Source organism: Coptis chinensis, chromosome 4, assembly GCF_015680905.1.
Source record: "Coptis chinensis isolate HL-2020 chromosome 4, ASM1568090v1, whole genome shotgun sequence".
Classification (NCBI taxonomy): domain Eukaryota; kingdom Viridiplantae; phylum Streptophyta; class Magnoliopsida; order Ranunculales; family Ranunculaceae; genus Coptis; species Coptis chinensis.
The window spans coordinates 107,644,904-107,668,932 of NC_141459.1; the positions used below are offsets into that span (position 1 = coordinate 107,644,904).

General features: G+C 36.7%; 2 protein-coding genes and 1 long non-coding RNA gene across 4 annotated transcripts in view; 1 reads left to right on the plus strand and 2 right to left on the minus strand.

Annotated features, from left to right (window-relative positions):
• The window catches only part of LOC147506833 (disease resistance protein RGA2-like), a 26,509-nt gene extending 8,245 nt beyond the window's left edge, over positions 1–18,264 (plus strand). The window contains exons 3-10 of one of the 2 annotated variants that reach the window (XM_086558859.1): positions 9,962–14,068; positions 14,757–14,867; positions 14,904–14,942; positions 16,462–16,590; positions 16,742–16,848; positions 16,939–17,232; positions 17,458–17,503; positions 17,915–18,264. In XM_086558859.1, coding sequence (XP_086414985.1) covers positions 10,948–14,007 — 3,060 coding nt within the window. In that variant the 5' untranslated portion in view covers positions 9,962–10,947 and the 3' untranslated portion in view covers positions 14,008–14,068; positions 14,757–14,867; positions 14,904–14,942; ... (3 more) ...; positions 17,458–17,503; positions 17,915–18,264. The remainder of the gene's footprint in view (positions 1–9,961; positions 14,069–14,756; positions 14,868–14,903; positions 14,943–16,461; positions 16,591–16,741; positions 16,849–16,938; positions 17,233–17,457; positions 17,504–17,914) is intronic. The other variant, XR_015193982.1, reaches the window with a different exon arrangement.
• Positions 1–22,533, minus strand: part of LOC147506830 (uncharacterized) — a 73,707-nt gene extending 51,174 nt beyond the window's left edge. The window contains exons 1-2 of the mRNA XM_086605847.1: positions 22,435–22,533; positions 22,154–22,240 (exon numbers count right to left, since the gene is read on the minus strand). Coding sequence (XP_086461973.1) covers positions 22,154–22,240; positions 22,435–22,533 — 186 coding nt within the window. The remainder of the gene's footprint in view (positions 1–22,153; positions 22,241–22,434) is intronic.
• On the minus strand, positions 19,257–20,633 carry LOC147506835 (uncharacterized). The gene is made up of 3 exons (XR_015193987.1): positions 20,251–20,633; positions 20,105–20,170; positions 19,257–19,638 (listed from the first exon to the last, which is right to left on the minus strand). It is a non-coding gene; the product is annotated as an uncharacterized LOC147506835 (long non-coding RNA).
• Positions 22,534–24,029: the final 1,496 nt, after the last annotated feature.

Sequence of the window (24,029 nt, forward strand, 5' to 3'; positions counted from 1 at the left end):
CATAAAGTTCACGCGGTTTTGCCAAAACCGCGCCACTAAAGCCCAACTAACAGGCCCAAGCCGACGCGGCGGTTTTAGTAAAACCGTAGCGGTTAATTCGAACACCGCGTGCTACTTCTATATAAACAGCTCTAAAGCCGCGCGGTTCAGTCACTTTCACCTCTTCTCACAATTATAAAACCCTCTCCTTAGTTAAAAAAAAACAAAAACCTACCTAAACCCTTAAAATTTGATATGGATCCTTTTGAACCTTCGGCCCGGTGATGATTGGCGAGATCTGCAGGGCGACATTGGCGATGAGGGAGAAGAACCCGAGGAAGTAGAATACGGTGGGGGAGAAGACAGTGGGGGAGAAGAACCCGAGGATGTCGCGCAGACTGATAGACATCTCTATGTACTAGAGTATCAAATGAACGACTTCGATTGACAATTTGCACCTGGAGAAGCACTTGATATGGAAGTTGTGTCTTCTACACGTAATACAAAAACACGGTCGAAAGTGCGATGGCTAATACTCGTGTAATTAATTAGTTTTGATTAAATATTTTGAATATTAATTAGTTCAGTTGGACCAATTAATTATTTATCTTATACGCATTATTTTTTTATATAATATCAGCATGTTGTTGACTACCGAGTTAGATCGGCTTTACTTGGTGTTAGAGAGTGGTACGGTGGAAGGTTATTAGGAGTTTGGATGAGTTTGTACATATTAGAGATAGTATTTTGTATACACCTTTGGGTATTTTGATTGATATGGATTATGAGAAGGCTGATTGGGCAGTGGTCATAGCTTTAGTAGAAAGATGGTGGAGTAGAACTCATACATTTCATTTTCCTTGTGTGGAGTTAGGGTTCACACCACTAGACTTCACTATGATTTCTAGGTTGAGTATCGGTATAGGCCAACCGATACTTTTTCATACAAATTATGAGAATATGGATAATATGCTTATGAGTTTTCCTCGTTTGGGTGCGGATGCTTATGATTCTTCTGGGATTAAGCTATCTCATATTAAGACTGCATATATGGAAACCCTCTTGCATCCTGATACACGAGCGGAGTTAGCTTTGACTGTTCTACCGGGTAGTGAGGGTGCTGATTAGTATGTTAGGGCTTTTTTGATGTTTTTTATTGGGCATGTTTTGTTTCCCAATGGTCATTCTACTGCACATTTGGGATATTATGCTTATGTATCCGATTTGCATACTATGAGAGATTATGACCCGGGTAGCTCAAGATATGCCACATTGATATCGACGTTAGATAAAGCTTCACGCAGACATTCGTATAGAAGTCCTCAGTTGCGGGATTCACGGGACTTTTAGAGATTTGGTTTTATGAGTACTTTCGATGTCTTTGTCCTAACATAGACATGATTCCGATACTTCGCCCTAGATTTGCTAGTTGGTCGGGGCCTCACTTGACTCGTAATGAGAGGCAGATTAGGAATAATATATGTATGGCTCGTGCTCAGATTGATATTAGATCATTGTCATCTATTGAGTGGAGACCTTGGCGTTTGTCCACTGCCTTTGATGATCCAGTTGTACAACATGCTTGTCACACCCCAAATTTCCAGAAAAATTAAAACTGATATTCAATCATCTGGAAACCCGGGGTGAAACAAAACCCACTAACATATTATCAACAATGATATTAAAATCTGAGATCAAATTAAAACTGAAAGAACAACGCTTCATTTACAAATATATATATATTTTTTTATTAACCAACTCTATTACACTTGTTTCAATTCAAAATCGTACACTTCGAAAAACTTAAACCGAAGACTCCAAGAGCAAATCCAAGTCGCGTGTCTTCATCCATTTGCACTCCACCATCTATGTTCCTTAAGAACACACCCACGTTGCAAAACAAAGCAAACATGGGTCAACAAATTGAATTTCTTTGGTATGAGTAGACTAACAACAAAATATATATAATAATCTTTCAAATGAATAAATATAACATTACAAACAATTTCAACTTGGAAGACAATATAGTTCCGTTTTCCAAAAGCGGTGTAGTTTCTTCCCAAGTAAGATTTCACCCCAACATACAAATTCCAAGAATCTCATATACAAGATTACTTTCGTCATTCCCACTTTCCAAAATAACTCACAATACAATACCACTTACATTCCATTTATTAACTGCACATATGATAACCTAATTAAAAATGAGTTTGGTATACCTTACCTTTAAGCCAACACGTCGTCTTAGGGTAGGATATTTACGTCCCTGTAGAAAAGATTAATAGATCCTACCCTCCTGCAAAACAGAGTTAGACATCACAATAAAATGATTTATCTCAGCCAGTCAAAATTCCATTCATAACCAAACCTCATTTAAGACGTTTAAGTCTAATTGATATGACCTGGTTCGTCCCGCATATTCGGGGAATACCACTTATCATAATACCTATATCAAGGGTAGTTATTCATATGACATCATTACGTCATAAAGTTTCTACGTGCATAATCATAGATCTCAGACTATCACAAGTCATTAATAGTTTCGTAATAACATATCAAGTTATAGTCAATTCACAGTCACATAGAACTCACAATCATTTACTAGTATTATTCACCGTCACACTTCATATCCATAACATCACACAATTCATATACTTTTACTTTAGTATCACTCGTCTACTTATGAGAACGAGGAAAAGTCACAACCAAGGAGTACATTCATCCCTTGTGAGTATCAACTTATACAAACCATGTATATATTTCTCATAAGAAATCATATACATCACATACAATAACTCCATCACACGTAAAATCAATATTTTTACTTTGCTTATTAATTATCTTGTTGACTCCTTTATTCAAAGACACAGCCCAACCTTTAGTTCTTACTCCACGATTTGCACTACACACATTTGCTAAATCACACATATCCGTGCGCCTCACTCACACCGAGTACCACTACAAGACATATGTCCCAAGCGGGATATCGCCTCCAGTAAACATACTTTCATCTTGTAAACTCGTAACTTGTGAGTCCAGCCACCATCTCGGGCTTTTCATACACATAATCACAAAGCCTCCTTTGGGCATAACAAAATATCAGGTCATCATGGCACATTCAATGAATACCTTGGGTCATTCCCGCCACATTCAAGGAATACCTATCATAACACTAACGGGTCATTCATGGCACATTCAATGAATACCCTGAGTCATTCCCGCCACATTCAAGGAATACCCAAACCTACATTCCCGTACATTCAAGGAATACGACCAACCCGCAAGGCGAATACCTTAGTTCCTCTCTAGGGCAGTCCAAACGATTGGGTCATTCATGGCACATTCAATGAATACCCATCTATCACATGACATCACAAGTCATAAACATTTCTTTTAATTACCAAATCCTGAGGCGTGGAGAGTTCTAAAGATGTGGGCGACACATTAAAACATTATTATCACTTATAATTATACTAGTATTACTCATGTCAAAATAGACCACACATGCATAGAGTCATTTCCGCGCGTCAAGACAAATCAAGCACTTAAATATATCATTAAATGTAAATAGACTTATAATCAAACAAATACAATTTACATAACCACACTCATATATACAATATCGTAAACAAATAGTTCATTAGCCCAAATTCAAGTCCACACACACTAATGTCCAAAACATATCCACATATACTAAAGTCTATATTCATATACAACTTCTATCTCACACATATATATTTATGTAGTCTCAAAACAACAGTAATTTCTAACACAATCACATAGTTATCACACAAACTAATATATATATTATAGATATAGCGGTTGCACTTTTGTTCAAAGCTGCCTACGTATCCAAATCTTTCAGGATTGGAATCAAGCCTTCGTAGTTCTTAACAGCCACATAGTCAATGCTATAGTTTTTCCTACATTCATTCAAATGACATGTAACTTAATTATTTAGAAACTAAGGTAAGTATACATACTTTTTCATGTAGAACTCGAAGTCCCAACCTCAGCTTATCTAGAAGAAAACTTAAGTTGAAAACGGTAAAAATCCTAATCTTCAGCAAATTAAATTTCTGACGGACTATCTTCCGAATGGCTCAACTCTTTCCACAGGTGTCTAAACGAGACAAGGCTTTTTGTGTTGAAAAGCTGACACACAGAACTTACTTTCTCATGTTTTACAAAAACACTCAATCTCATTCTAAATATGCCCAAAACTAGGCCCGAATACAGTGAGAAGAAACTGATTTCTGACGCATTGTTTTCTGCCAGTCAAACTTCCAAACGTCATAATTAATTCCACAGGCCTTCGAATGTGATGAGGCCAATTGGAATAGAAAGCAGACTTCTAGATCTTACTCTTTTATGTTTTATAAAAATTCTAACTCTCACCCTAACTATTTTAAAACTGTACTTGAATACAGTGCGTAGAAACTGATTTCTGACGCACTGTTTTCTGCCAACCAAACTTCCCGACATCATAACTGTCTCTACCGACCTCGGAATGTATCGAGTCCAATTGAGTTGGAAACAAGACTCAGAAAACTCACTCTTTCATGTTTCGGCGAGAGTTTGAATCTGAATCTAACTATGTGAAAACGTGCTTTGAAAACAGGCACAGATCTGGATTTCTGCAGTCAGAAAACTCTGACGTGCTAACTTCCGAACACCGTAACTATATCCACAAACCTCGGAATGCGACGAGGTCAATTGGGTTGAAAAGAAGACTTCCAAACCTTACTTTTTCATGTTTTAACAAGGTTCAAAATAAAACTCGAGCAACGCACAAGATTAGCTCAACGTCAAGAAAAACTAGGCTTGAACATAAGCAATGGTCATGTATGTTACCAATAGCTATAACCGAACCTTAATGAAACTAAGTAATTGTATACCCACGTCCATATATCTATTTCCATGAAGACACATCTATCAATAGATAAACTTGGCAGTAGAATGATATCTAACTCATGCTTAACGACCTAAGCACTTTAGAAGTGAACCTTAGCTGTAAGTATAACAATCTAAAACACTTCAAAAGTTAACTTTAGCTATAACCAAACCTACAACAGTAGGTAACAGTAGCAACTTTTGAGACAATTCCAACCCTCATACGTACAATACCACTATATATTCTAATATATCATTACTTAAAATAGTAACCCTTATATCTATAACCGAAACGTTAAAAATGAGAAGTTCAAACTTTTAACTTTTGAGTTCTGACACATCTACAAAGTCACAATAACCAACTGCTACTGACTATCATATACATACCCGGAACATATATGTATATATATATCATAAAGAAAATTTGGCGACGTAAGCCAATTAACACAGTATGCCATTTAATTCGATCAAATTAACATTCTTTTATTTCACCTCAAGGTTCCATTAAATCAAATATCTAAAATTACTAGTAGAACACATATAAATAAATCAAATAGTTTTCTTAAAAGAAAATAAAGTTTAGCCTACTCACTTGCGAATTTATCGGAAAAGCGAAAACCAACAAAACCGAAAGTCACACCGTTGCGCGTATATGAAGGTTATTTTTATTCTTTTCTTTTCTTTTTAATATTATTATTACTTTTTAAATCCTAATAATAGGAAAAAATAAAGAAAATTAACGGGGTGTTATAATGTTTGTGTGTTGTCGCGTTCTGAGAGTTGTTTTGCCATACGTATTTGTCGGGTTTGAATCGTGGCGGGCGGATGTTGGAAGGCGGATATTTGGACATATGGAGTTCCATGTGCTCCCATGCCGGATGTTAGTGATGCAAAGTCGTGGGGGTAGAATTCAAGTTCATGAAGTTCATGTCGATTGGTGGTCCTTGGCGGATCGTCTTCTTTTGTTGTTGAAAGCGCATCTGGCGATCGGTATTATAGATGGTGGAACCGTGTCTCCATGGGTCCGTTGTTGCCTCTCTGTTGGTCGGGCTAGCAACTTCGAGTTTGTGGGCCTGGAAGGGATGAGACGTGAGCTACGTATTCCTCATCAGCCCACGACTGTTTACAACCCACAACCTCACGAATGCATATCATCCAAACTCAGTAATGCGCGGTAATCCTCAGATGTTTGCCGTGTGTGGACCTGATGAGGAGCCTACTTATATTTCCATTCCTGAGGTGCCTCATGCTCGTTTTTCTGAGTTAGAGCCGCATATTGATCAGTATACCATGGTGAGTTTAATTGTTTTATTTATCTTCTTCATTATATATATAATATGTACTCACACTGTATTTTCTTGGATTTTTAGGCTGAGGTTCTAAAAAGATATGAGAACCAGGTTCTCATGTTTGATGGGATGAGGACTGCCTTGTATCATTATAGCCAAGAAAGAGATGAGGCATATTCTCAGACATATCAGCAATCCCAGCGTGCGTATGACGAGACTTGGAAAGCGTATGAGGATATGCAGCAAGTGTACATGCAGCAACATCAGGAATATGAGGAACTTCAGGCTGAAGTAGTTAACCTCCGTCGCGAATTGAGAGAAGATCATAATTCTCGATTATGAACTTAGAGGAGCGGCGGAACGCCCAAATAGAGAGAGGAGAGGGATCGAGTGGTAAGGAAGAAGAAGAGAGCTAAATAAATTTGATGTAATATGATAGGTTTTGGATTATTTTGGATATTATATGATTATATCATAATCATAGATTTTTGATTTGCATAATCATAATCATAGGTTTTAATTTCTTTAATTTTTTCGATTTTGAATTACAATTCTTAATTTCTTCAATTGCACAATTGTTAATTTCTTAACTTCTATGCACAACTCATAATTTTTCAAGTTCTATGCACCACGGTTCTAATTTTCGGAAAAAGCGACGCGGTTTGGCAAAACCACGCCCATTGAAGCCAAGCCCACGCAGCGGTTTTGCCAAAACCGCGGTGTTTCTCAAACCGCGTAAGTGATTTGATACAGCATCAAACCTGGAACCAAATATTGGTCGATTTGGTGTTTGGTTTGGTGTTTTTTTGGTGTTTTCATCAACATGTAGTTCTCCTGAAGTTGAAAGTGTTTGATGCTAGGTTGATATCAACGCTAAAGATGCTCTTACGTTCGAAAAACAAAACTAAAAAAGAGATAACGAGGTTTAAGAGTTTTGTAATAAAGTGTGGGTTTAAGTGTTTAACTTAAGCTGAATTTGGACTCTAACCGAATCGGGTTGTACTAACCATATAAAACCCGAGCCCAAGATTGTGGGACATGAACACACACGAGAAAATTGAAGCCATTTGGTAAGAAGAAAGAGGAAGGAAATGATGCATTCAAAGCTGGAAAATATTCTATGGCGACTGAAAATCTCCTTGTAATCGCTGGAAAATTTATTGAATATGACACCAATTTGATTGAAGAGGAAACAAAAGCGGTCAAGGTTTTGAAGGTAAGTTGCAATCGAATAATGCGACTTGCAAATCGGAAGCTAAAGGACTACAAACAAGCAGAGAGAAACTATGCACAAAGGTAGCTGCAGATTAACTTATGCCTACAACTCAAATCACATCAAACCAAGGGGCCTGAGTATTAATGTTGCGATAATAATTTTGTTGGTGCTAGAACTTGAGAGTACGAAAGTTAGGTGTCACAGGCCAAATTTCTAAACAATCACTTTATATTTTCCCATTACTGAATCATTCTCAGCTTGGAAGACAGGTAGTTCCGTCATTTCAACCGGCATAGTTTCTTCCCAAGCAAAACTTCCATTAGATTAACTCATTCTAATAACTCGTTTTAAAATCTAACTCATTGAATTAAAACTTACCGATATCCACTGCTGTATAAGGGTAGGACCGCGTCCCTGCACAAAATGTTATTAAGTCCTACCCTCCTGCAAAAAAAAGTTAGAACTTCTATATAACATATGTAGATATTATATTAGGTATTCAAAAGTAACCCAAACACTCGCATAATCAAAGAATACAACTAACCCGCAAGGCGAATACCTTACTTCCTCTCTAGGGCAGTCCAAACAATCTGGTCATTCATGGCACATTCAATGAATACCCGGGTCATTCACGGCACATTCAATGAATACCCATATATAACGCTAACGGGCCATTTATGGCACATTCAATAAATGATCACCTAACATATGACATCATCAGTCATAAAACTCAAATCCAAAACTTGAGGCGTGGAGAGTTCTAAAAGAGTGCGGTAAATTTGTTTACGCATTATTGAACCTTATTGCATATATTATTTCAGAGAACGTAGGAGTATCTTGTTTCATGTATTTTTGGTTTACGCGTTATTAATTAGATTGATATCTAAGTGTCATAACGTTGCATATCACAAAAACTGAAATATCACATAGCAGTTAATATACATACACACGTATATATAGAAAGGTCTTAGCCTAAAGCCAAGCATGCTAATAGCCCTAGACCTATCCTAATAGACCGAATCATAATCCGAGTTAAAATATCAAATTGGGTTAACTGGTCAAAGTCAACCCTAGTCAAAAGTCAACTCTGGTCAAAGTCAACTCTAGTCAAAATCAAAGTCGACCTGCCAAGGGTCAACAGCAGTAAACCAGTCTAAACTTATCTAACCCCAAAAGCCCAAAGCCTAAAGCCCATAGTCTAAACTTAAATCAGAAAAATAAAAATCCAAAAGTTAAAACATATAAGCCTACCACGATTTGGCCCAAGCCCAAATCGAAATGTACTGTTCATCTCCTTCCTCACAAAGCTTCCACCAGCGCTTCCACCGCCTATACAGCCACCACCGGCCATCCATATCTAACAAAAACCCAGCGGTTTGGTTCATGGAGAAAAACCCCATGTACCTATACCAAAAATTCATGATTCTATTATACTGTAAAAGGTCACAACCTACGCCATTAACACTCTGTAAAGCTCCAATCGTCCCCTCTCCAGCACCCAATCAACCACCAACACATCCACCTCAACCCAACAACAATCTCACAACAAAAAACCAAGTAAAAACACTAATTCAAACAACAAAAACGCTAGGCCGGTTTGGTTTGGTTTGAAGCCATTATGCTCCTCTCGAGCTTCAGACCCTCTCTCGACACAACAACCAATTATCACCAAGTATAACCCTAACGGTTCAATCACAACCACAATAGTCCAACTCACAAATATATATATATATATATATATATATATATATATATATATATATATATATATATATATATATATATATATATATATATAATCGAAACGATTTATTGGTTTAACTTAAGCCGCCATTAACTCTCTCGTTCGAAGCTCAAATGATTCAATCTAGAGTTTAGGTTATTAACCAAATCCCTATGCTAACATATAACCAAATTCAATAGTTATACCAGAGGAGAGAAAGATAGAATAAAGACAGAAAAAAATCAAAACTGTATCAAAACACAGTATGAGCACAGACCATTTTCCAATATCCAACAAATAACGAGAAATTTCTTTTTTTTAGCGCGCTCCGACTATCAACCAGCTACCAGAAAAACTTCCTTTTCTTTTTTCAGTAAAATCCCGTTTTTTTTCGGTATAAAACTCTCTCTGTGTTTTTCCCCAAAAACTCTACGTGAGAAAACTCCCCGAAAAACAAGGACAACACTTATCTATTTACCTACGGGGCTTTTATCCTTATCTGATAGTTATCTATATTTAGTTTAACCTATTATCATTATTATTATTATTATTCTTATTAGTATTATTATTCTTAGGAAAAATAAAATAATAAAAACACGGGGTGTTATATTAGGGCACTCTATAGATTATTATGATGGTGCAACATGTTTTGATTGGCTGAAGTTTTATTATTATGGCATCCAAATTGTGTTACTTCAATGGCAGTAGTGTAGCACTTCTGTTTCTGCCATGAAATCCTCTACGCACACTGTACAAACTGCAAAATTAGAGTAAATTTTTTAGGATGTTTAATGTGTCTAATTCTGGTTTGTCATTGTTGTTTATTTCTGAGTGGTGTTTCTGATTTTTCCTATTTTGCAGGTTTGAGTGTGCAAGACCTTTGAAGGAGCTGGATGGTGGTGATGGGATCGTAATGTTGCACTTGTGTTTCACTTTGTTGCATTGTTAATGTGTTTTGACTTAAGTTTTGATTTTGAATATTTGACAGCAGAGATCGGATTGGAAAATACCGTTGTGCTAATTTCTTTAAATTCTCAGTTATATGGATAATATGTTGATTGATTATGAAAAGGCCCCTCCCCCGTAGCTGTATTATATATATTCCCATGATGCTCTATCCAATGTAGTTAATTCAGAAAAAAAAGGGCCAATGTAGATAATAACTGTAGTATGAAGCTTCATTTTTATCTGTCATATACTCATATCAGTATATTACCCCCTAAAAGATGGGTTTTGTTAAATGAGGAAAGGTAGGTCTTATGGCCATCTCAATATAAGTATGCATCTATACTAATTTGGGAGGAACCGCTTTTTCAATGTAGGAAACGAAAAGCTTTAAAGACTTCCTGTACTGGTTGCAACTTTTGAATAGAGAATTTGCTATACGGAGGAGCTGATGCTGAATGGCAACACCATCAGTTGAATTCTTAAAAAACTCGTTAAGTATCGAAAAAAAAAAAAATTAACTAAATTCTCACAAAGTCACAATGGGTTACTTGTACCGTTGTACGTGCTTAGTTGCGCTTGTTTTTATCACTGAAGTCATTGGCTGGCTCTTGACTCTTGTGGTATCCCAAGTTATTGGCTCTTGACTTTTGTGGTATCCCAAGTCCCCACTTCCTCTCTTCCACGTGCATATTGCAACATAATTTCAACAATAGATTTGCTTTGGATGGTTCACATTGCATGCTCGAGTCCAGTCTCGGTTAAGGATGTGGACTTGAGTTGTAACGCTGTTCGAGCTGCATTGTATCTCTCATTGATTTAGTTTTCCTTCCCACTAGTTTTCGCACTTCAAAATCTACAAGAGCAGCCTAAGCTTCTTGTATCTCATTTCATAAAAAAACATGACTCAGGCGATACTTTCTGCTGTCATGGAGCAGTTGGCCTTAATCATCCGAATAGAAGTTGTACAGGAGGTGCAGTTGGTGGTGGGGGTTCGTAAAGAATTAAAAAACCTCGAGACTAAGCTCCGTTCGGTTGAAGCAGTGCTTGAAGATGCGGAAAAGAAGGAAAGACATGATAGTGCAGTAAAGATTTGGTTGGGAGAGCTCGAAGATGTGATGTATGATGCAGATGATGTATTGGATGAATGGAACACACGAATTCTCATTTCTGCTAATGGTTCTAACGTTACCAATAGGGTCTGTTCATACTTGTTATCTATGTGTGCTTGCTTTAAGCATGTTGGTGTACGCCATGACATTGCTCGTAGGATTAAAGGCATAAGAGAAGGACTAGATGTGATTGCTCTCAACAAGGATCAGCTAACCCTCGTTCAGAGTCATAGTCACGAGGAGCCTCGACAACTTACTAACTCTGGTGTGGATGTATTTAATATATATGGTCGGGATTTCGACAAAAAAAAGATACTGAGCATGCTGCTGTGCGAGACTAGTCAACAAGAAACTCGGATTCATGTACCTATCTTGTCAATTGTTGGAACTGGCGGGTTTGGTAAGACAACTCTTGCGCAGCTAGTGTTTAACGAAGAAACTATAGTGACCACTTTTGAGCTGAAAATATGGGTTTGTGTTTCCGAATCTTTTGATCTTATAAGGGCTGCAAGAGAAATCATTCAGCAAGCTACTGGAAAAAATCCAAAAAGTGACGTTGGGAGTGAAACTCTACACAAACTTTTGTGCAACTCCGTAAAGGGAAAGCGGTTTTTGCTCGTGCTAGATGATATTTGGATTGAAGATTCTGATCGTTGGGAGCCATTGAAGTTAGCTCTGGATGGTGGTGAGCGAGGAAGCAAAATCATTGTTACCACACGTAACGAGGCAGTAGCGACGATGATCTGCTCAATTTATATACACAGACTTGCACAGTTGTCAGACGATGATTGTTGGCACATATTTAGGCAAATAGCTTTTTGGGGAAGAACACAACAAGAGCAGGAAAGATTGAAGGGAATTGGACAAGAAATCGTGAAGAAGTGCAAAGGTGTTCCACTAGCTGTCAAGACATTAGCAAGTCAAATGCGATTCAAACGAGCAAAAGAAGATTGGATGGGTGTATTAGAAAATGATGTTTGGGAAACACAAGAAAAAAGTTTTTTACCTGCTCTTTTGTTAAGCTATCATGCTTTGCCTTCAGTTTTGAAACGATGTTTTAAATACTGTGCAATCTTTCCAAAAGACCACAACATGGAGAAGGATCACTTGGTGAAGCTATGGATGGCTCAAGGTTATCTCGGTTATGATAGAGCAAGAGAGCTAGAGAGAGTTGGTGTAGAGTATTTTGATGCTTTGGCGATGCGTTCATTTTTCCAAGATTTTAAGAAAGACATAGATGGAAACATTGTTGAATGCAAGATGCATGATCTCGTACATGACTTTGTTGAGTTCCTCACAAAAACTAATTGCTCTGTTTTGGTGAATAATGACAAAATCAGTTGTCACAAGGTTCGTCATTTGATTGTTGATGATATAAAGAATTCTTCTATCTATGAGGCGAAGAACTTGCGCACACTGATGGCCAAATCGTCCAAGTCAGTACCTCTTGCATTATTCAATCAATTGACGTGCCTTAGGACCTTGGACTTGAGTTGTGAATTATTTCTTAGTGGTTCTGCCCTTAAAGTACTTCCAAGTGAAGTGAATAAATTATTACATCTTCGGTACCTTGATTTGTCGAATACAAGACTGAAGGAATTGCCTGAGACAATGAGAAGTCTAGTTAATGTGCAAACATTGAAGCTTAACTGTTGTTATAATCTTTGTAGACTTCCAGAAGGAATTGGGGAACTTTCTAACCTAAGACATCTGGAAGTTGAACGCACTTCAAGCCTAATTTATTATCCACGAGGCATTGAGCGATTGAGCCAGCTTCGAACGTTAAGTAAGTTTGTTGTGAGTGATGGAAGCAAAGGGTCCGTGATTGGGGGACTAGGAAATTTCAATTTTCTGAAAGGAAAGATAGCTATTACGGGGTTAAGGCATGTGAAAACTGTGAATGAGGCTAAGCTAGCAGAATTGCAGAAAAAGAAAAACATTTCAAAGTTGGAGTTGAATTTTGGCGAAGAGGAGTGGGAAGAAGATGAACATATCAGCAGTGAAGATGACATACGAAGGATGGAAGGTGTTCTTGAAAATATGGAACTACATAAAAGCTTGGAAGGATTGGTAATACAGAACTATGATGGCTTCACGCTCCCTCCTCCTTGGATGTTGTCAGCCAAAGAATCTGTATTGTCCAATATTATCCGCTTAGAACTTTACAGGTGCCCAAATTTGAAGGTGTTGCCCGCTCTAGGCAAATTACAATTTCTTGAAGAGCTTTGGTTATATGGGCTAAGTGCAGTGAAACATTTGGGTGCTGATCTTTTGAGGGATGGAAATGGAGATTCAACATATTCGTCGTCCTCATCATCAATAGTGTTGTTTCCAAAATTGAAAAAGCTTTGCTTATCTAATTTGCCTGAGTGGGAAGAGGAGGAGCATGATGTCCCAACAACAACAAGTGATAATACTAATATCATGCCCCGTCTCCATTACCTACAGATTATACAATGCCCAAAACTGAAGGTGGTACCGGTCTACCTGTTTCCTCCTCTGCTTGAAACTCTGGAATTAGGGTGCCATGTAGGTATTCTTTCAAAATCGTTAATGCCCCTCACCCACGACAACAACAACCTCAAGACTCTTCATATTTTCAGCTTTCCGCATTGCTCTCTCCCCCAGGGATTAAACCAACTCACGTCACTTCAAAACTTGATTTTTATTTCCTGTGAATTCCTTGATTTCAAGCCAGAGGAGTTGAAACCACTCACCATGCTTCGCAAATTGGAAACATGGAGGTTCCCTATTATTAAGAGAGAACTTAGCAGAGAGGAGGATTGGAGCATCTTAACCCACATTCCCAGCATTGTTATTGATGGCAAAGATATTAAAAGCAGAAACTGACTTAGTTCTTCTAGCGGAGAATTCATTTCGATGGAGCATGCACCCAATCTATCAAAAACAGGTGACAAACAATCCCAAATATCAACTTTTCAACTCTTAACCATTGCATAATGCTCTAAATATTCACTTCTTTACAGAGGTTTCTGTTTCAATTTCTAGCAATTTGGTGCATTTTCGTTATTATTTAGATACTTGTGATTTGGATCTTCATATGTGATGTCGAGGGACTAACGGAGAGATCCGTTCACTTGTAGTTGTATTTTTTATTATCAAATTGTTGTTTTTTATTTGGAGCTTGCATTTTGTGTAATGAAATTTGATGCCGTGTTGAGCTGCTGACACATTTGTCTTGCGTGACTCACTGAATAAATCTGCTCACGTGTGAAATATTTACCTTGTTCGTATCTATCCGAATTAATTTTGTGTGGTCAATTGTATGTATATAGTAATTTCGACATGTCAAATAATCCCAAATATAACTCTAACAAGCCGTATTTGATTTTTATTACTTGTAATAAATAAATTTGACACAAATGTGTGTGAGACATGATGTTTAATTACGCTTAATTTTTAACCGTATAAAAAAATATCGGTCATTGTTGGCATTGAGAGTACTGCACTCTGCATAGAGTCTGCAGTTATAAATAAAGAGTATGTAACTTGATTTGTGTGACAGTCCACCCTATAATTTTTGGAGAATTTGGATTCGGAACTAATGAAAAATTTGACAACCAATGTTTTTAATGCAGGCCAGACACCATGAAAATGTGTTCGTTTTTCTTCCTGGAAACATTATAAACCAATGTTTATAATGGAGTGGTGAATCTTTTCTTGCCTCTCATCTGGCCTTGGAGAAAAAGGTTATCATTACTAAGATTTTGTTCGGGTTTTGACAGATTCAAACGGAAGACGTGGAAGGCTTTGGATCGATCAAGGTATGCATCCATGTCTTAATTTCTCTAACACTATTTCCTTTTTCATTTCGTCTCCTGCTAATTGGCGTGAGATTTTTTTTGTGTTTTGGATTTGCATTTCGTGCATTGTACTGTCACTGAGAAATTGTAGATACTCATCTGTGTATAATTCTGAAATAAGGGTGGGATTTTGATGATTTAATGCTTGTTGGTGCTTGTTGATTTGGTACACTTTCTCCTTTTTATCCGTGCTGGCCTTTGTCGTATCATATGCCTTGTGACTTGCTTCTTTTATTTGATCACAAGTACCTTTAAAAGTAGATCTTTTCTTGTTGGGTATTCTTGTTGATTATTATGCCAATTATGTTCTTCTCCATTCTATTATTGAACAGGCTATGGCAGCTATTATCCGTAGTTATCTAAGAAGATGACTTATATTAATATAAAATGAGATTCCGCAACTCTGTTACATTGAAGACTATCTCCTATTTCTTGAACTTGATAAGCATATTGTGCCAACATCTTCTCCCATACTAACAATAAGTTGGAATTGTTGAAGTGAACATTTGTTGTTTATTGTGTGACTCTGGATTTTCATAAGCTCATTTATCAATTTGATTGATGAAGGTTTTTTTTTTGGGTGTGTAGCTGAATTAAATATGTATGGATTCGTTATAGTTTTGGATGATTCTTTTTCGTGACTAAGCACACTACAAAATATAGTTTGCTAGCATTTATCCCTTCCTAGTGCATGTAGTTTTAGAAGTTATAACTGCTTAAAACTCGTGGCTGACAGCCTAGAGTATCTTGGTTTGAAATGGAGATGTACAATTTGTGTGTCGTTAAGCTTTCACTTTATTTGTTCGATCCAATTATATGCCTTCGAGATATGAATTATCTTATCGCTCTTTCTTATTGTTTTGCAAAGGCGCTTGTGTAGTTGCACAATATCCGGTGCACAAAATGATGTGGCAATATATATGTGTGCCTGAATCAATTAGTTATAAAGCTACTTTTGAGTCTTTAGTTCTTAATATATTTATATTCATTTTGTTGGATTTGTTCTAAAGTCTAAACTCAATTCTTAAAATAATGAGGTACCTTTGTTGTTCTTAAGGTTTATACACAAAATATTCCTTGTAAAAGACTAATGTGATAAAGTTCCATGTACTTAACTACATTAAGTAATAAATTTGGTTCTTTCTCGTCTGTTTGTGTATATCCATGTACCTACAGCTTGATGTTCTATTCCATTTTTGTTTTATGGATTTATGTGCTTGATCCTTTTTGTGCAGGATTGCAGTTTGCTTCTTTAGGTGAATGCTTACTTGTTTTTGAAGGAATATGAATTTCTATACTCCATTGTTGTATGTGTTTATCATTTGGTTTCTTGTGTTGTTGATAAAGATGCCTTATATAATTTGGGGTGGGAGACTTTAGCGTCAAACTCCTTTCCTTGGCCATAAGCAGTAAAAAAACTTATTTACATAGTCAAGTGCAATTTTGTTTAGAATGGATTAATTCACTTCAGTGTTTTCAGAGATAAAAGAACATGTGGCTACCCTTAAGTCACTCTGGATGCCCTTCCAACGTTGAGATCAGTTTCTAGGTTCTTACCTACAAAGTCCTAACACCATCAGTTTATCCTGAAATATCGAGGGAATACCAAGTAAGTGTGAATATAGAGCGTGCTAATTAATATATTGTATATGGTTTTGCTTACAAGTTACAACTGAAAAATCTTAGCATGGTGGTATAAAGTATAAACTATTCTCTAAAAGTATATTTTGAGTTTCCTTACTTGGTATTCCTGATATCAGGTCACAGCTTGTATCCATGGGTGTAAGGAATTTGGAGCAAATTCAGCATTTTTATGCCATAGTTTCTGAGTGATGTGTGGGAAAGTGGAGGATAGACTCTTGAACTGGTGCGTGATAAATGTATTAGTTTAATGAGTTTAACTAGATTCACTGAAAAAATTGTGCTGAATGCTTTTTTATTGTTTGTTTCATTACAGTGTTTTCATCAATGTTCAAGGTGTGAAAGTCTTGTGGGTGGTACAGCCGGTCTTTGAGCAAGACAGGTTCATCATTTTGAATATCATCATATTATGAGGATGTATGCGGCTCCTTTAGTTCTAATGCTTGAATTTGACGGAAATTGTAAAGGTTGCTTCTGAAATGACAATAACTTGACGGGGTGTTCAATTTGTTGGCGTTGATGTGTTTGAAGGGTTGATAAATTTATTGTTGTGGGCAGTTTCGGCACTATTCTTATGCTGAGTGCATTGTGTAGGCGTGCTGATTCCTAGGTGAGTGTTTGTTAGCTGTAAACAGATATTTTATACATATACTCTTTGAATGGATATTTTTCTTTTTGAAAAACAAGATCCCGGCTATCCCAGGGATATATTCTCATATTCTCAAAAAACAATACTTGTACATACCATTAATTGGTTTGTGTTCTCATTTTTATTCAGGTGGCCAATTGGATTTGCCATTACTCACAAATGATCCTGTCACTTTGTTTCTTGTAGCTTAGGTTGATGTTGGATAGCATTCGAAATGGATCGATTATGGGAGGTCAGACCATGGAAAGCTCTATTTGTTAGATGCATTAGTTATGTACTTTTTATTAGGATATATGGCACAAATATAATTAGATTTTTGAGATCTTTTTATTGTTGATCAGTTCAGAAGTATTAAAGTTTTTTGCAATTCATGTCATTTGGATATTATATATTATTATTTTTCTGAAAAATCAGAAACTTTTCATAACTTTTATGACGGTTTAGTCGGTTTTTGCAGACTTTTTATGACACCCTTAATAATGACACTTTTTTCTTTTTTTCGTATTCAAAAGCTGGAGCTATCATAATATGGTTTTCATGACAGCTTTTAGCCGTCATTAAAGCCCCTTACATTATATTAATAGTACTTCTCCTAGTGCATCTCTGATCAGTCCTCCATATCCTCACTTTCCATCTTGTACAGAGCCATCTGCACTAAGTTTTGAGTTTTGACACTTCCATGTACTGGCGGTGACCATGCACACATTAAGCAACTTGTTTATGAAGCAGAATAATTGCAATTCTCCAATCCTTACGAAGTAGTTCTTCCGGAATCCAAGGAACGATATCTCTATTTGCTAGAGAATCTAGTTCGTATGTGTAATCTTTTGTCCCACTGTTTAACTTGTTTCCGACCAATTATCAAAGTTGTGATTAAATGCAGAATCTTTATTCCTCTCAGTGTACAGGACTGATAGTTGCACTTACTAATTTTTTGTGTATCTCTATAAAAATCTATTGGAGACACTGATTGGTTCATGTCCTTTTCGCTCCCATAATATAATTCATTTTAAGGCAGTTGAGAACATCACCTTAGAGTCGGAACCTTTTGTTCACGTACGTACAAGAATTAAGTCAATGAACCACCTAAAGAACTCGCGAAGTGTAGAACGAAATGATGAAATGATTAAGGCTGAAGTAACTGATATGGTGTAGTACGTGATCAATTGTTTTTATGATTCACAACCTATGTATATCAAAGAGTTACAGAAAGCCGAAGGAGATAAAATTTGGCATGTTGGCCCTGTTTCTCTATAGAACAAGGTGGTTGTTGACAAAGTTGAGAGGGTAACAAGGCCACTATTAATGCAAACCATTGCTTATTTGAGGTGGCTGGATTCAAGAAAGCCCAACTCGGTTGTTTATGTTTGTCTGGGCAGCCTATGTCGAATTGTGCCTGCAGCCTGCGCAGATTTTGGAGATTGACATAGCCGCTTCAACCAAATATCAAACCCAGAACCGAAATATAATATATATATATATATTGGCAAGCCTGTTTTTAAACGAGTTCAATAATTCATTGGTGCAGCGGGTTCAAACTCCAGACCTCGGGTATCATCACCCAAAAATTTTACTCCAGACCTCGGGTATCATCACCCAAAAAATTTACCAACTTTGCTAGTTGACACCTATATAACAAATTGAAATATTCAGCTTTGCTATCATCACCCAAAAATTTTACCAACTTTACTAGTTGACACCTAATAAAAAACTGAAATATTCAGCTAATGCGAAGCCCTACCAGATGCCCTCTGCGTAGTCAATAGTTGGCCGATGCATCCGAATTTGAGGAATCGCACCCTATACTATGGGCCAATTAATTGTTGGATTCAGTCTCTATATGGGTCGTTTATTTACCACTTCACATCCACACATGTGATGTACAACAGCTTGAACACGCCGAACCAGAATGCACATTAGATGCTTATCTTGATTCTGATCTACAAATACCACAGAGAGCCAAAATGTTTAAGTTTAATTGATGATGATTTTCAACTTATACAAACATTACTCTGAAAGTCAAACCAGTACAAATTTTTAGTATACCATACATAACTTTTATAAACAAAATAACATCATCACTAAATTCAAATTTAATCTTCAATTGTGTATTAGTATACCCAGTATTCAGCTTGTGCTTGAAATGACTCAATGAGTGCTGTTAGCTGATTAAAGCCAAGGACTCTGCACATCATTTTTCATGTCTGTACACCTTGTAGCAACTTCCAAGATGGCAGCAAAATCTCTTTGGTAAATGCCAAAAATTTCAAAATTGGAGGTTTACGGTGTTTTCTTGTACCCAAACAGCAACTTTCATGAATAAGTGTTGCCTTTCTGTGCTGCAGCTTCCACTCGATTCCCTCCGATCTACAAGGGCCATAAACAAAGAACACCAGAAACTTTGGTTGAAGTTACACTAAAAAGGAAACATCATTCTCTACCAATCTACTCTCATTTTTTCTTGCATTGAAGCTGAGAACTATTTGACACAACAATATCAGTGTCCTCATACTATGAAAGTAGATTGATCCACCCATTTAAAATGGTGCAGTCTGGACCAGTGCTGTTTTCACTTTGTGCCATCCTAAGTGTTACCATGACTAGGACTTTGAAAGTTTTCTTTCCTTATTTATCAGTAAAACAGAAATATATTATGAGGCTAACATTATTAAAAACATTCATGAGGTGGTCTGGAATTTGAACAATCAAGATAAATTGATAATCTGAATGGTGCCAAATTTAGGACACATGTTCATCGTCTACCATGTGCGACAAATTGATATGCATGGACTTCCACATTGTCTTATGCATGGTAATAAGGGTTGACAGATACCTTATCCATAATCCAATAGCCTATGCTCGGCATGTACTGAATCAAGTACATAATGATAAGAACCGGCTGCAAGGAAAAAGAAGAATATAAGAGGCACCTACTTGAGTAAAGTCTTTATAAAACACCTACTTTCTATGAATACTTGCTTGTGGTATGTGTAGTGATTAATCTCATGTATGTGAGGCTTCATGTCTGTTGTAGTCATTGTGTGCTCCCTTTAAAGATCCAACTCTTAGGGAGGCTTTGTAGTTTTCATCTTGCAATAAAACAGGTGGTGGTCTGCCTTAACCCCAACAACCATTTCAAAAAAACCAAAGGTTAGATAATATTAATGGAATATTAAGCATTAATTATGAACAACGACTATGTATTCAAAATGTTCTATTCATTCTGTAACTTGTGAAACCCAAATTGGATTATTTTTCTTCCTAAAAGACTATAGAGTCAGGCAGACGCCTACCTCTATTCATTCAGAGCATCAAAGACTTTTTGTCAGCACTAATCTTAAACAATCTATACCTTGAAGATATACATAGTATTACAGCCCTAGCCACTCAAAGTGAATACATAACCGACCAAACTCAAACCAACAACAGTCGCAAGTTTTTTTTTTTTGGATTGGCAAGCCTGTTTTAAATGAGATCAGTAACTCTTTGATGCTGGTGGGGTGCGAGCCCCAGACCTCTAGTATCATCACCCAAAGGTTTTACCAACTTTGCTAGTTGGCACCTACAAAAAATTACGGCTGCAAGTTATTACTACACATCCCCTAATTTACGGAAACAAAACCAAAAACTCAATTCTTCTTTCTCCAAAAACTCGATTCTTCTTTCTCTCGATGCCTGTACTTGACGACTCCTCTAGATCAGGAGATCTATCTACATATGGCCTTCCCTTTGTCATAATCACTGAAAATTTTAACATATGTTACTCGTAGTGTCGTTCCAGAGCTCTTTAATATAATTGTCGAGTAATCTGAATTTTTCACTCCTGAATGACGACACATTTTTCGATCATGTGAGAGTCTTGAGATTTTCTTTGTCGCCACTCTCTTAGGTCTCACAACCATTGCCCATTCGGTACTGCGACTGCTACTCACCTTCACTGGGGAACTTGAATCCATTATAATGTGACCATCGAGTCTACACCATTGTATCTTCCTCCGGAGTAACTTGTGCTGAATCAATACTATAGACATTAAAGGCACAAACAATGGATAGTTTATTGTTTGCTTAGCATTTGTTTCTAATACATCTGGAATCACCACCTCATTAGCTACTATTGTGTTAGTTCTAGAAACCTGAACACTCTCACCTCTAATCTGAATTTGAACGTTGTTACTGAGACAGATTGATAGACCAGGGGAATCACTCTGGTTTGATTTCGCAGCGTCTTGTTGTTGGGTAATTCACACTTCCACAATCATTCTTTCATTCCCTCTAGGCCTCTAGGGGATTCAACCACATTAGCTACTTCTGCAGCTCCGCTGGAGCCAAAGGCTCTTAATCATTAGTTGTAGATACCACTAGTGAAACATTTCACTGCAATACCGTCTTCATTTGTCTCACAATTAGTTTGACCTTCAGTTGTATTAGTAGTTTTCGTTGTCCATATTGATATAACCTTGTTAGGACAGTTGCTAGTTGAATGACCAAATCTTTTGCAGCCAGTACATGATCTTGGAGTCCAAGTGCACTACACATCTACTATGATAGTTGTTTCAGCCAAGTAAAGTTACAGAAGAGGGAAGATTTTTCATCTTCTGCTCGTTTAGAGTAAACCTTATCTCCTTTCCTTTACTTTTAATAGTAACTCTCTTGTGAATGTCCCGTGCATCTGAGATTTTTTTCCCATTTCCAAACATCATCATCTTTATCTATCATGTCAAATTGAGCCTATGGTGGGTCACTTAGAATCAAAATCTCAAAAGACAAAAGGACCCACGAAGTTAAGGATATTTAAGCCTGTTACTTTCTACCAAAGAACTCGTAGACATGACTTGTTGTGCGACTCTAGTAACAAGAATATGCTCAACCCAAAAGAACCCACCTGCACAGATGGGTTTGCTCGGACATTCTTTGACGTCTCTATTGGCCCAGGGCAAACAATGGTAACCTTAATACCTTTCTGATATAACTGCAATCAATAAAAAGCTAATCCAAGTTAAGATCCACATCAACTGACAGATGTTTTACAACATTCAGAAGTCCTTCAGACAGTAAAGATGCTTTGTTTATCAAGAAGCTTAGGAAATGAACACAAAAGTACTGACTATATTTAAGAAGAAAGTTACGCAGTCGTCAATGCAGAAGTGAAGTCACAAACTTTACCTCGGAACGCAAAGAATGAAAGTATCCATTTAAAGAATACTTCGAAGCGGAGTATACAGCCTGACCTGGTGCAGGTGTCTTCCCTGCAGCACTGCTCATCTTTGTCGAGGGCAAATCTCTAGTGGGAAAATTTCAATTGTCGGTGTTTGTTTTGCAAAAATTTATAGTGGGAAAATATAAGATTTGTCAGTTTTGTCAGTGTTTGTTCACATGATTTTTCTCCAATGGCAAATGATATTTCAACTCTTTGGAGATATTTTTTTAGTTTTCAAACTCAATGAAGTATAACAAAAAATAAAATTAAATGCAAATTAAATAAAATTAAAGACAATACAACTCAACTTTTGAATAGTATCCACAAAATGTCTTCTCAAATAACCATAAAATAAAGTGAAAGTGTAATGAACCATAACAACTATTATTATCCAAACACATATAAAATGTCATTGTGCCTTGGAAAAATTCTATTTTTGTACTTTCCCATACTCGGATTCCGTGATATTGCTTGATTCCAAACATCGTTGCTAGCTATGATATTCTGTTCTTCAGAACTCCATTCAAACCCCTCTTGCATAGTTACATTAACAATATCGCGTACTATCCATTGTAAGGTCTTCATTCATTGAGTTACATGACTAATAGTTAAGTCAATACCAAATATAAATATGTTTTGGAGTGTTTGTCGTGCACGCTCTTTTGATATTGGAAGAAATCCATTCTCATTCTTATGACCTAGAAGTAGCTCACTATGGAATGTATCGATAAGAACACTATCCATCTCATTTGTCCATTTGCATGTCATATCTAATTAATAAACATACAAGTCAAGCTAATATACATAAAACAATTCCTAGTTAAGAAAGTGCATCAAGATAATTAATAAAACAAAGATAATTGATACTCGATACACCATACGATTCTCTGTATAAATCATGATCGTCCATTCAATTACGTTTGAACGCCAAATATTGATTCAAACAACATATACACACTAAATCAGCACACACCACAACAGCACACACACTCCTCACGCATCACACACACTCAACACACACACTCACACAGCACAACACCGCACCATCAGCAATAATATTAACTTCCGTGCATCAAGTTAATTTTTTTGGAATTGAATCCTCAACCCTCACAAAAGAGCAATATCATTTTATAACTTCGTTAGATGCCATAAAAAGCCATGAATAGTTTAGGCCTCTGCCTCAGGGTCAATCAACAACACAAGACATCAAAGAAAAATACGTGAGTCAAACCCATAGATTCAACATTGAGAGATTATGTTTCACATACTACACCTCTTAGGGAATCCTTGACATACAATATTCTAAACCACAAAATTACATATTATTTGAGAACTCGATAACTCTAAGCCACCTTATGCAAATATTCTTTTGGTTTACAGTGTTTTTAATCAAGTTAATGTGAGACTATCTTCTGAATATTACGAGGTGACAGAATTACACTACCATTTTTAACACGTGTAAATCTGACCATATGCATATTTTGAAACTTTTTAATTGGAATAATCCACACTTACGCATTTTGAATGTTTTTTTTCTTAAGAAAAATTTAAAATCAATAGA